Genomic DNA, 12,788 nt, shown 5'->3' with positions numbered 1-12,788 from the left:
TTGGTCTCGGGGACGGTGAGTAAAGTGCGGTTTATTTATTATTTTTAATAACAGACTGGGCCCAGGATATTTTGAAAGAGGACAATCACTTCAATAATAAAATTGTAGTTTTTTAGTTTCATCATTAGGTGTCATTTTACTACAACATTTCTGCTGTTTTGCAGTTTGACCACTAGGTGTCACTTGTTCAGGAAATAGATTGTATTATCGCTGATCCACCACCAGGTGTCGCTCTATTAGGATATTTCGGCTAAACTTAGTTTTTAGAAAACTCGATGGAACCAAAGCAAATCGTGCAAATGACAGAAGATTCCGGATTAACAGCAGCTCAGACTCTTCGCGGCATTACTCTGGACTGAGAAAGACAAATATTACAATCAATATGTAAAGGACAATCATTAAATACATTCTAAGGACTGGAAAAGCCAAATCTTACAGATTGTTCATAAAATCATGGGTGGTTGGCCACTGTGGTATGTGAAAAATGGCTATAATGAATAATTGTGTCGTTTATAATGTGATCGGGTGTGATCAGACAATACAAACTTTATTTTGTAAGCCTGGAGGTTTTGTAGGCCACGTAGTGCTATTTCTGAAATCTCCACCAGATGTCACTCTCTTCTCATGACACTTTACAGGGTCACCACTAGGTGTCGCTTCAGTATTTAGCGGTAGGTGTTGCTTCATTCGGTTGTCACTTTGTAGTTTTGCCACTACATGTCGCTTTTTTTATTACGATACTTTTGTTATGTTCAAGATTTATCACCAGATGTCGCTATTTGAGAAAAATTACTGCTGTCATAGAAAATCCGCAGTCTGTGTGGCTTGATTACTGCGATATCGTTGCTATGATCAACATGTACCACTAGGTGTCGCCTTGTCGGGAAATTACTGTGGTCAATTCTCAGATTCACCAACAGGTGTCGCATTAGTATTGTTCTGCTGTCGTTAAATTCAAGGTTTACCAGCAGGTGTCGCACTTCCTTTATTTATTAATTTCGCTATTGTTATTCTGTACATTTACCACCAGGGGGCACTTAATCAGGGAATGGTCGATGTTATTTAAAAAATGTACCACAAGGTGTCGCTTCCTGAAGTAACTGCTGCATGTGTCATGTTGCATTCCCACCACTAGGTGTCTCCATTCTAGGATGGGTTTCTGTTATTTGCCGCTCTCTCGCTAGATGTCAGGACTGAGACGCTCTCGTTATTCCCCATCATTCCCGCTAGGTGTCGCTGTTTCCAACGCTGTCGGTCGCTGCGCTCCTCCTGCCGCTGGGTGGCGATGTTGGGGCTTTGGATCCACGTGTTGCACTCGCAGTTGGTGAAGATGGCGCAGGGTGCGGAGCCGCTGAGCTCGGAGGGTCCTCTGCTCTCCGAGGGTCCTCTGCTCTCCGAGGGTCCTCTGCTCTCCGAGGGTCCTCTGCTCTCCGAGGGTCCTCTGCTCTCCCTGGACCCCAAACTGCAGGAGGTTTTCAAGGAGAAAGTGCAGAAAATCCGCAAGAAACCGCAGGTAGCGCCGAATGTGTGCAGCCAAGTGTGCGGGAAGGCGAGAGACGCGTGCGACTGTGTGTGTCCGTGTGTGTGTCCACGTGTCTGGAGGGGGGTGTGTATATATATATTTATTTATATTTATTATTATTATATTATTTGCCGTCTCTGCTGCGTTGCGGGTCTTTCTCTGCTCTCTCTTCCGCCAGGTTCTGGTTGTGTCTCTGGTCGCGGTGCAGTCAGTGGCCGTCTCTGCTGCGTTGCGGGTCTTTCTCTGCTCTCTGTTCTGCCAGGTTCTGGTTGTGTCTCTGGTCGCGGTGCGGTCGGTGGCCGTCTCTGCTGCGTTGCGGGTCTTTCTCTGCTCTCTGTTCTGCCAGGTTCTGGTTGTGTCTCTGGTCGCGGTGCAGTCAGTGGCCGTCTCTGCTGCGTTGCGGGTCTTTCTCTGCTCTCTGTTCTGCCAGGTTCTGGTTGTGTCTCTGGTCGCGGTGCGGTCGGTGGCCGTCTCTGCTGCGTTGCGGGTCTTTCTCTGCTCTCTGTTCTGCCAGGTTCTGGTTGTGTCTCTGGTCGCGGTGCAGTCAGTGGCCGTCTCTGCTGCGTTGCGGGTCTTTCTCTGCTCTCTCTTCCGCCAGGTTCTGGTTGTGTCTCTGGTCGCGGTGCGGTCAGTGGCCGTCTCTGCTGCGTTGCGCGTCTTTCTCTGCTCTCTGTTCTGCCAGGTTCTGGTTGTGTCTCTGGTCGCGGTGCAGTCAGTGGCCGTCTCTGCTGCGTTGCGGGTCTTTCTCTGCTCTCTCTTCCGCCAGGTTCTGGTTGTGTCTCTGGTCGCGGTGCGGTCAGTGGCCGTCTCTGCTGCGTTGCGCGTCTTTCTCTGCTCTCTGTTCTGCCAGGTTCTGGTTGTGTCGCTGTCTGGTCGCGGTGCGGTCGGCGGCCGTCTCTGCCGTGTTGCGCGTCTTTCTCTGCTCTCTGTTCTGCCAGGTTCTGGTTGTGTCTCTGGTCGCGGTGCGGTCGGTGGCCGTCTCTGCTGCGTTGCGGGTCTTTCTCTGCTCTCTCTTCCGCCAGGTTCTGGTTGTGTCGCTGTCTGGTCGCGGTGCGGTCGGCGGCCGTCTCTGCTGCGTTGCGGGTCTTTCTCTGCTCTCTCTTCCGCCAGGTTCTGGTTGTGTCGCTGTCTGGTCGCGGTGCGGTCGGTGGCCGTCTCTGCTGCGTTGCGGGTCTTTCTCTGCTCTCTGTTCTGCCAGGTTCTGGTTGTGTCTCTGGTCGCGGTGCGGTCGGTGGCCGTCTCTGCTGCGTTGCGGGTCTTTCACACCCGTTTTTATCTTGCGTTTGTTTTGCTGCTCAGCAGGCGCCGCTGATCTCTGGTGCTCAGCTCTGGGCAGGATGTTTGGGGTCCGCAGGGGTTGCCCCCCGCACACACGTCTCTGCTTCTCGGCATCCATAGTTCTGGGGCGACCTTGCCTGCTGTCGGTGATGATATAACTGTTGGGGCGATCGCTGCCGCCTCGGTGGTCCGGCACTCGCTCTTATTCCTCTGTATGGTGTGCAGGATGGGTGGGGGTCTCTGGTTTCCATGGTTACGGATCCCTCGATTTCTCCCTGCAGGCGGAGGCCGTCACCCCGGGCGTCCTGTACATCGGCCACATTCCCCGCTCTCTGTTCGAGCCGCAGCTCAAGGAATATTTCAGCCAATTTGGGACGATCTCCCGCCTGCGACTTTCCCGGAGCAAAAAGGTAACCCCCCCAAAAAAAAGACGCCCCTTAAAGGGGCAGTGTAGTGGTGGTAAGGACTCCGACTGGTAATGCCTCCTCTCACTGACCGGCCACCGCAACTAATATTTTTGAGTAAGAGCGCTGCCCCTCTGCCTCTCGACTCCCTGCCTGCGGGGGCCGCTGCGCTCATGACTGACGACTCGGGCCGGAGGCTGCATCACTGGGGCAAACTGCGCTCTCCCTGCAGCATCACAGGAGCACGGGCGCTGATCCGGGCATAATCTTGTAAGTGCTGCGCTCCTCACCTAGGAGACCGACCACCACTGATAGACAATCCCTGACCTCCTACGACTTGCAGTCTATGCATCAGCACTACACCCAGTGATTGGCTGCAGCGGTCTGTTGTGCTGGCAGGATATTCCCACTGCAGTGTAATACACAGACGACGATGGCAGCAGCAGAGGAGACTCCGGGGTGGCAGAGGTTTAGTCAGGATGGAAATGCTTTATCTACCAGTGGTCCGTGTAGCTCAGAGGTGTCAAACTGCATTCCTCGAGGGCCGCCAACAGGTCATGTTTTCAGGATTTCCTTGTATTGCACAGGTGATAATTTAATCACCTGCACAGAATGATTCCAGCACCTTGTGGAATGCTAAGGAAATCCTGAAAACATGACCTGTTGGCGGCCCTCGAGGAATGCAGTTTGACACCTCTGATGTAGCTGCATGGTGTAACGTGCACTGTACTATACTCCAGAGCTGCTCTCATTGTTATGCTATTACAGGCTGCGTCTGCACCAGCAGAATAGTGAGTGCAGCTCTGGAGTATAATACAGGATGTAACTCAGGATCAGTAATGTAATGTATGTACACAGTGACTGCACCAACAGACTAGTGAGTGCAGCTCTGGAGTATAATACAGGATATAACTCAGGATCAGTAATGTAATGTATGTACACAGTGACTGCACCAGCAGAATAGTGAGTGCAGCTCTGGAGTACAATACAGGATGTAACTCAGGATCAGTAATGTAATGTATGTACACAGTGACTGCACCAGCAGAATAGTGAGTGCAGCTCTGGGGTATAATACAGGATGTAACTCAGGATCAGTAATGTAATGTATGTACACAGTGACTGCACCAGCAGAATAGTGAGTGCAGCTCTGGGGTATAATGCAGGATTCACACCAGTAACATTTACTGTCGGTCTTGGTGTACGTGTAATCATCTTCTTGTTTTTTCGCAGACAGGGGGCAGTAAAGGTTACGCTTTTGTGGAGTTTGAATGCGATGAAGTTGCTAAAATCGTTGCAGACACGATGAACAATTACCTGTTCTGTGAGCGGCTGCTGAAGTGTGAGTATCGGGGTCCCGGGGTGGTCTCCTCATTGTGGAGCTGGAGGTTCATGGTCTTCTCTCTTCAGGTGAATTTGTGCCCCCGGAGAAGGTCCATCCCCGGCTCTTCGTCGGCTGTAACTCCATATTTAAGAAGCCTTCTCTGCCGGCTGTGGCGAGATACAACATGAAGCGCAGCACAGACCAGGAGAAGAGAATGACGACGAGGCTTCTGGAGAAGGAGAAGAAGCTGAGGAAACGCCTGGCGGAGAAAGGCATCGACTACGACTTCCCCGGATTTGTAAGTCCGGACATGTCAGTATATGGCGCCTCTTAAGTCTTGACATTTAGCCTCTGTAATCGCTTCTCACAGCTGTTGGTTGGCACAATGTGTTAGTGCAGGTAAAATGTATCGGGCTGAAATCTGGGTTCTGACGGGATTGTTTGCTCGTGGATTTTTCCAGTGTGTTGCACCATAAATTGCTGCAGACTTTGTGCCTCCTGTGCTTTCGCCGCAGCTTTCAGTCTTTCGGATGGTAAATGCTTTCAGTCTCTCACCACAAACGAGGTTCAGAATCGAAATGCAACGCTCAGCGATGTTTGCAGTGGTCCGATCTGCCGCAGAATGTGATAGTGGTTTTCTCTTTTCTGCCTCCAGGCTGCGGAGAAGCGGCAGAGAGCGTCCTCGGCCGACGCTGACACCTCTGTGACCAGTCAGGTGAGCAGACGCTGACCCCGACCTGCCGACGTGGCCGCGCGCCGACGTGGCCGCTCGCCGACCTGCCGACGTGGCCGCTCGCCGACCTGCCGACGTGGCCGTGCCCCGACCTGCCGACGTGGCCGTGCCCCGACCCCGACCTGTCGACGTGGCCGCGCGCCGGCCCCTTACAGATTGATATTAATGAGCAGTTTCTGTTTAGGACTTGACCCCCGTGTGCACCCCGTCCATGCTGGAGAGGAGGAAGTCTGTACATTTTGATGCTGCCGATGACAGTGATGATGAGATTGTGCTGAGATTACCAGAAGTTGAAACTCCCGCCAGAAAACAAAAAGAGCCCAGGAAGATGGGAAAGAAGAAGAAAAGTAAAAGTGTGAAATAATACAGTCGGGCGGCTGCATGGACTCTGTGGGGAGACCTCCTGTCCGCGGGTGGAGTGGACGTCTCTCCGGATAACTCGGCGCACATACAGACTCCTCCGGAGCTTCGCTCTGACCTGCGGCAGTCGGTGGGCACAGAGGGAGCAGGACATGGACTCCGGTTATTTAGTGCCTTCGCCCTTGGAATCGCGGTTCTGCTGCTGATTTCGTTACCCGTTTTGCGGAGCGGCAGACGTAGTCGCGAGGCTTCACATGTTAGTAATAAAGCAGGATGTTGTCAGTGTGCGGAACTCGAGGTTGTCAGCCATCTCGGTCGTGTCATTATTAGTCTCTGAATCTGTTTCCATCCTGGCAGTGATCCGCTCTGTTCTCCGGTCCTGGGACTACACCGCACACGAGGATCCACTACTGTCAGTACAAGGTGTAATGTTAGAAGCTCCGCACGTATTGAAGCTCCGCCATACGCCGCAGCGCTGGTGCATTGTCTGCTCTTTTCTCCTCTTCCTGTGATGTTGCGTCCTGATGTTTTTTATCCCAGCTGCGGTGACGAGCCGCCTCTGTGTATATGGCTTAGGACATGGGATCGGTGCAATCCACAGACATGGCGGTCCGGTGTCCTCTGGATGCGAGGGGACTGCACATTCCCTCCGGGCGCCGCCTGTCAATCTTGGCATCTGCAGAGATCACACATTCTGTCACCAATGACAGTGTAATAAAATCTGTATCATTGAAGATAATTCATAGTAACCATGTTTCTGCGCTGTTTAACGTTCGCTTGGCTTTATAGTCAGGTGAGTGCGAGCCTTGTAGTGGTCACTGACTTCCATCTGCTGTACAGTATCCTGCCTCCTTGCTGCACAGACATGTGTAGGTCTCTGACACCTGGAAGCAGAAGACATTTTCCCCACAAGGACTAAACTGCAGTTAGGTTACCTGCTCACGCCACTCGTGGTTACATGTGGATTTGGTGCAGATTTCACCTTTTGTATTACAAAGCCTGAAATCATTGAATGTGCAAAGAATGAACATTTGCTATAATATCTGCAGTGCGGGTGAGGTGTGATGAAATCACATTGCCAGGATGTGTGCAGTCTACGTGGGGTGCAAGCAGCCGGCAGGATTGAGCCGTAGATCTAGGTGCTTGCTGCCGGGGTTTCTAAATTACATCTTGGTGCTGGAATTTATATCCTTAAACTGAGCAGATATGTAAGTAAGGTATTGGCCAAAATATTGAAGTCGCTTTCTGCAATGGACTGATAAAACTATATAACAAGTCCCTATCCTCTGCTCCTGTGTGCCACGTCTGGGGATCGGGGCGGCGGTGCTGCAGTTTTCTCTGATCACAGGTCACTGTAGTTAGAGTCTGGGGATCAGTTCGGCCTCAAATGTTTATTTCTGTTAATGTTGATTATGGCTGACAGCCAATGAAAACCCAAAAGTCATTATCTCAGTAAATTAGAATACTTTATAACACCAGCTTGAAAAAATGATTGTAAAACCTGAAATGTCGTCCTACTGAAATGTCTGTTCAGTAAATGCACTCAATACTTGGTCGGGCTCCTTCTACATCAATTACTGCATCAATGCGGCGTGGCATGGAGGCGATCAGCCTGTGGCTGCTGAGGGGTTATGGAAGCCCAGGTTGCTTTGATAGCAGCCTTCAGCTCGTCTGCATTGTTGGGTCTGGTGTCTCATCTTCCTCTTGACAATACTCCATAGATTCTCTATGGGGTTAAGGTCAGGCGAGTTTGCTGCCAATCAAGCCCAGTGATACTGTTGTTTTTACACCAGGTATTGGTACTTTTGGCAGTGTGGACAGGGGCCAAGTCCTGCTGGAGAATGACATTTCCATCTCCAAAAGCTTGTCAGCAGAGGGAAGCATGAAGTGCTCTAAAATGTCCTGGTAGACGGCTGCGCTGACTTTGGTCATCATAAAACACAGTGGACCTACACCAGCAGATGACATGGCTCCCCAAACCATCACTGATTGTGGAGACTTCACACCAGACCTCCAGCAGCTTGGATTGTGGCCTCTCCACTCTTCCTCCAGACTCTGGGACCTGGATTTCCAAATGAAATGCAAAATTTACTTTCATCTGAACACAACACCTTGGACCACTGACCACAGTCCGGTTCTTTCCTCCTTGGCCCAGGTAAGACGCTTCTGGCGTTGTCTATTGGTCATGAGCAGCTGACACAAGGAATGTGACACTTGTAGTCCATGTCCTGGAGACGTCTGTGTGTGGTGAAGCAATGACTCCAGCAGCAGTCCGCTCCTTGTGAATCTCCCACAAATTTATTAATGGCCTTTCTTAATCCTTTCCAGGCTGCGGTTATCCCGGTTGCTTGTGCACCTTTTTCTACCACACTTTTTCCATCCACTCCACTTTCCATTAATATTCTTGGATACAGCACTGTGTGAACAGCGGCTTCTTTACCAATGACCTTTTGTGGCTTCCCCTCCTTGTGTAGTCTGTCAGTGACGCCTTCTGGACATCTGTCAGGTCAGCAGTCTTCCCCATGATTGTGGAGCTACTGAAACAGACTATGGGACCTTTAGAAACGCTTAGGAGCCTTTGCAGGTGCTTTTTGTTAATTCTAATTTTCTGAGATAATGACTTTTGGGTTTTCATTGGCTGTAAGCCATAATCATCAACATTAACAGAAATAAACACGTGAAATAGATCACTGTGTGTGTAATGACTCTATAGAATGTGATTCACTTTTTGATGATATTCTCAGTTTGTGAGAAGCTCGTGTATTTCTATGCAGCTGCCACTCTCGGGTTCGGAGAGCCGACAGCCAGTCCAAGGATTTTAGTGCGATCCTCGTACGAGTAATACGGTCGTCTGGCTACGTCCTTATTGTGCCTTCAATAATCTGAAAAGTCTAATAATTGAATTTGTGTTTTTCTCACAGAACTGCACAATGATCAGGAGTCTTCTGCTCATTAGCGATCACTTATCAATTATGTATTAGTCCTGTTCACAGAGGTCGACAAGAACCGTGTGGGGAAAAAATCTACCTTGTCCTGTGCCGAGGAATGATGCCACTGTGGGGAAAGAACTATTTGATCCACTGCTGATTTTTCCAACCTACAAAGAATGGAGAGGGCTGTATTTGTTCTCTTCCGTACACTTCAACTGTGAGAGACAAAATATGAAAATAAAAAAACTGAAAATCACATTGCAGGATGGTTACATGATTAAATTGCATGAAATAAATATTTAATCACCAACCAACCAGTGAGAATTCTGGACCTGTTGGTTTTTCTGTAAGAAGCCTCCTACTCTGCACTCATTACCTGTATAAAAGACACTTGTCCACACATTCAATCACACCCCAACCTCTCCACTATGGCCAAGACCAAAGAGCTGCCTAAGGACACCAGGGACAAAATTGCGGACCTGTGCAAGACTGGGATGGGCTACAGGACAATAGGCAAGCAGCTTGGTGAGAAGACAAGTCAATCTTCCTCGGTCTGGGGCTACATGCAATTTCTCGCCTCGTGGGGTGAGGATGATTCTGAGAAAGGTCAGGAATCAGCCCAGAGCTACAAAGGAGGACCTGGTCACTGACCTGAAGAGAGCTGGGACCACAGTCTCAAATATTACTATTAGTAACACAGTACCAAGTCATGGATTACAATCCTGCAGGGGACACAAGGTCTCCCTGCTCACACCAGCACATGTCCAGGCCTTTCTAAAGTTCGCCAATGACCATCTGGATGACCCAGAGGAGACATGGGCGAAGGCCATGTGGTAAAATGAGACCAAAATAGAATTTTTTGGAACTCCATATAGAACTTCACTCACCATGTTTGGAAGAAGAAGGATGAGTTCCTCCCCAAGAACACCGTCAAAACCGTGAAGCATGGTGGGGACACATGATATTTTGGGGGTGCCTTAGTGCAAAGGGGACAGGACAAATGCACTGTATTGAAGGGAGGATGGATGGGGTCACGTATTGCGTGATTTTGGCCAACATCCTCCCTTCCCTCAGTAAGAGCACTGAAGATGTGTAGTGGCTGGGGATTCCACCATGACAAAGATCCAAAAAAAACCCACAGCCAGGACAACTAAGGAGTGGCTCCGAAAGAAGCATTTCAAGATCCTAGAGTGGCCTAGCCGATCTCCAGACCTGAACCCAACATGGAATCTTTGGAGAGAGCTAAAACTCAATGTTGCCCAGCGACAGCCCCAAAACCTGAAAGATCTGGAGAAGATCTGTATGGAGGAGGGGGCCAAAATCCCTGCTGCAGTGTGTGCAAACCTGGCTGGTCAAGAACTACAGGAAACGTCTGACCTCTGTAAATACAAACAAAGGTTTGTGTACAAATACGCAAATAAATGATGTAAAAATCATACAATATGATTTCTTGTTTTTAATTTTAGATTGTTTCTTACAGGTGAAGTTATCGGTTTCTACGATAAAAATTACAGACCTCTCCATTCTTTGTAGGTGGGGAAACTTAAGAAATCGGCAGTGGATCAAATACTTCTTTTCCTTACTGTATCTCTAGCCATTATATAACTTGTAATCTGCATCCCCTCCCCCCGTTTCCCCTCTGCTCCATCTCTAATTTTCAGTTGTCTGAGTTGCTGATGGCGATCAGCTGCTATGATGTCTCCCATACACAGCAATCAGTTCATGTTCAGAAGCTGCAGGAGGGACATTATACAACAGTACTGAGCAGTGTAGCTGTGATCCCAACTCTGGGATAAGGTAAATCACTGACTGTAGCACGGTCCGCCTGTTTCCACCTCTACTTGTTTCTCACTCTCCATAGGCAGCTATAACAAGTTAGCAGCCTTTAGCAGTGTTTCAGAGTAAATGATGAGATCAGAAAGTTGAGGGGCTGAGGTTGGTAGGTGGAGAAAGATTTCCCTGATGGTTTCTTATATTCTGTTGCTTCACTGATCAGTCTCAGTATAAGGCTGGGGTCACACTTACGCTACGTTCACATTTGCGTTGTTGGACGCAGCGTTGTCGACGCATGCGTCATGCGCCCCTATCTTTAACATGGGGGGCGCATAGACATGCGCCAGTATGCGTTGTACTGCGTTTTACGAGGCATGCGTCATATAGACGCACAAGACAGGGCGCAGGGGACGCTACTTGTAGCATTTTCCCTGCGCCGAAAGTCCCGATCTGTAGGATCTAATGACAACGCATGCGTCGCAAAACACTGCGTTGTGTGCATGCGTTGTTGGTTGCGTCGCCGACGCTGCGCCCAACAACGCAAATGTGAACGTAGCCTTAGCGTATGAAAAATCGGTCTGAGTCTCCCTGCCGAGAGTCGCAGGAGTGGTCTCCGTATGTTCACCCTTGTGTGATGCGATTTTCTCGCATCTATGTATCTGACATCTGTATGACGTGTGCATGATTTTACTTTTCTCATTGCTTTTCCCCAATGAATTTAATGGCTCAATGGGCTGAAATGAGGAAAATGTGTATCTGTCACAAGCTAGACGAATGGTCCGAGTGGTGTCCGATGTTTTCTTGCACCCGTAGTTTTGCATTGGAGAGTCTCGGCGACAATCTCAACATGCTGCAGTTTTACACGCACGTAGAATACGCCTGATAAGAAATCCGGTGATGTGAGCTGCCCCGGAGATGAACACTGTGAGGTTTTCTCGCATAGCACTCGCCCGTATTCTACGGCAGGGTGACCCCGGCCTAAAGGTACCTTCACATTAAGCGACGCTGCAGCGATAGCGACAACGATGCCGATCGCTGCAGCTTCGCTGTTTGGTTGCTGGAGAGCTGTCACACAGACCGCTCTCCAGCGACCAACGATGCCGAGGTCCCCGGGTAACCAGGGTAAACATCGGGTTACTATGCGCAGGGCTGCGCTTAGTAACCTGATGTTTACCCTGGTTACCAGCGTAAAATGTAAAAAAAACAAACAGTACATACTCACATTCGCGTCCCCCGGCGTCCGCTTCCTGCACTGACTGAGCGCCGGCCCTAACAGCAGAGCGGTGACGTCACCGCTGTGCTGTACTTTCACTTTCACTTTACGGAGCTCAGTCAGTGTGGGAAGCGGACGCCGGGGGACGCGAAGGTGAGTATGTACTGTTTGGTTTTTTTACATTTTACGCTGGTAACTAGGGTAAACATCGGGTTACTAAGCGCGGCCCTGCGCTTAGTAACCCGATGTTTACCCTGGTTACCAGTGTAAAACATCGCTGGTATCGTTGCTTTTGGTGTCAAACACGACGATACACAGCGATCTGACGACCAAATAAAGTTCTGAACTTTGTTCAACGACCAGCGACATCACAGCAGGATCCTGATCGCTGCTGCCTGTCAAACTAAACGATATCGCTAGCGAGGACGCTGCAACGTCACGGATCGCTAGCGATATCGCCTAGTGTGAAGGTACCTTTAGTTCACATCTGGCAGATTTGTATCAGACATATTTGACGTCTCAGTGGTGTGTGCTCCATGTGAATGGGAGGACATGGGGTACATAAGCTACAGGTCAGTGCACCCCCCATGGTGAGAGGAGCTCCAGCTACTAGCTGATGTCATGCTGCAACACAATGGAGTCATAAAGGGGAACGTCGGAGCTCCAGACGTCTGTAGCAGAAAGGCGCTAGAAGTGGGTCTGTGCCGCCATCTTAAGATGCCCCTATAGAACGTCTGTGCCTCAGAGGTCGCCTCTTTGAAGTGATGTCTCTGCCCCATATCACACCTCGGCCCCACATGTTGCCGCTCGGCCTGTATGTGACATTTCTGCTCCCGTGTGATATTATTAGGCAAAGCGACAAAAGCAAAAATCAACATAAAAACTATTAAAAACATACAAAAGGTCCCAGATCTGAGCACCCAGCGCAGTGCGAAATCAAATATATAACAATATGACGAGTAATACTCTATAATCCATAAATAGCGATCAAAAATCATCCACGAGTCCATAGGTAATGAGGCAGTAATAATGAGCAGACCCCCAAGAGGGGGAAAGGGTGCGCCTCCTACCAATATGGACGCCTGAGCACAGGCCGAGGTGGTGTGGAGATGAAGCCAATGTGTCGGGGGCTTCCATGGTAAAGAGGCGATGTGGGGGAAGGTACCGCAGCCTAAACCGCCAGCCTACGCCACTATGAGCAGGCCTAAAACTGAAGGAGGAACCTCCGGGATCCGGGCGGCACAAGGTGCATTC

General features: G+C 49.8%; 1 protein-coding gene across 2 annotated transcripts; it reads left to right on the top strand.

Annotated features, from left to right (window-relative positions):
- The first annotated feature begins 438 nt into the window (after positions 1-438).
- On the top strand, positions 439-6,357 carry NIFK (nucleolar protein interacting with the FHA domain of MKI67). Of its 2 annotated transcripts, none has more exons than XM_077273295.1 (8): positions 439-473; positions 1,231-1,378; positions 1,451-1,513; positions 3,082-3,210; positions 4,435-4,543; positions 4,612-4,823; positions 5,181-5,240; positions 5,443-6,357. In XM_077273295.1, exons 1-8 carry the CDS (start codon positions 454-456, stop codon positions 5,620-5,622), a joined length of 921 nt encoding a protein of 306 aa, XP_077129410.1. In that variant the 5' UTR covers positions 439-453; the 3' UTR covers positions 5,623-6,357. The 2 variants fall into 2 exon arrangements, with proteins under 2 accessions (XP_077129410.1, XP_077129409.1); XM_077273294.1 differs by having other exon boundaries at positions 1,231-1,396.
- The last annotated feature ends 6,431 nt before the right edge of the window (positions 6,358-12,788 follow it).

This window comes from Ranitomeya variabilis, chromosome 7, assembly GCF_051348905.1.
Source record: "Ranitomeya variabilis isolate aRanVar5 chromosome 7, aRanVar5.hap1, whole genome shotgun sequence".
NCBI classification, from domain to species: Eukaryota; Metazoa; Chordata; class Amphibia; order Anura; family Dendrobatidae; genus Ranitomeya; species Ranitomeya variabilis.
This window is presented reverse-complemented; position numbering and strand designations above follow the sequence as displayed.

What these genes read in the sequence shown, in the direction of transcription:
- NIFK (XM_077273294.1), top strand. Translation starts at nt 454, where the DNA reads ATGGGTGGTTGGCCACTGTG. An exon ending in GACTTTCCCGGAGCAAAAAG is followed by an intron (nt 3,211 to 4,434) that starts GTAACCCCCCCA and finishes GTTTTTTCGCAG; the next exon opens with ACAGGGGGCAGTAAAGGTTA. An exon ending in CTGTGAGCGGCTGCTGAAGT is followed by an intron (nt 4,544 to 4,611) that starts GTGAGTATCGGG and finishes TTCTCTCTTCAG; the next exon opens with GTGAATTTGTGCCCCCGGAG.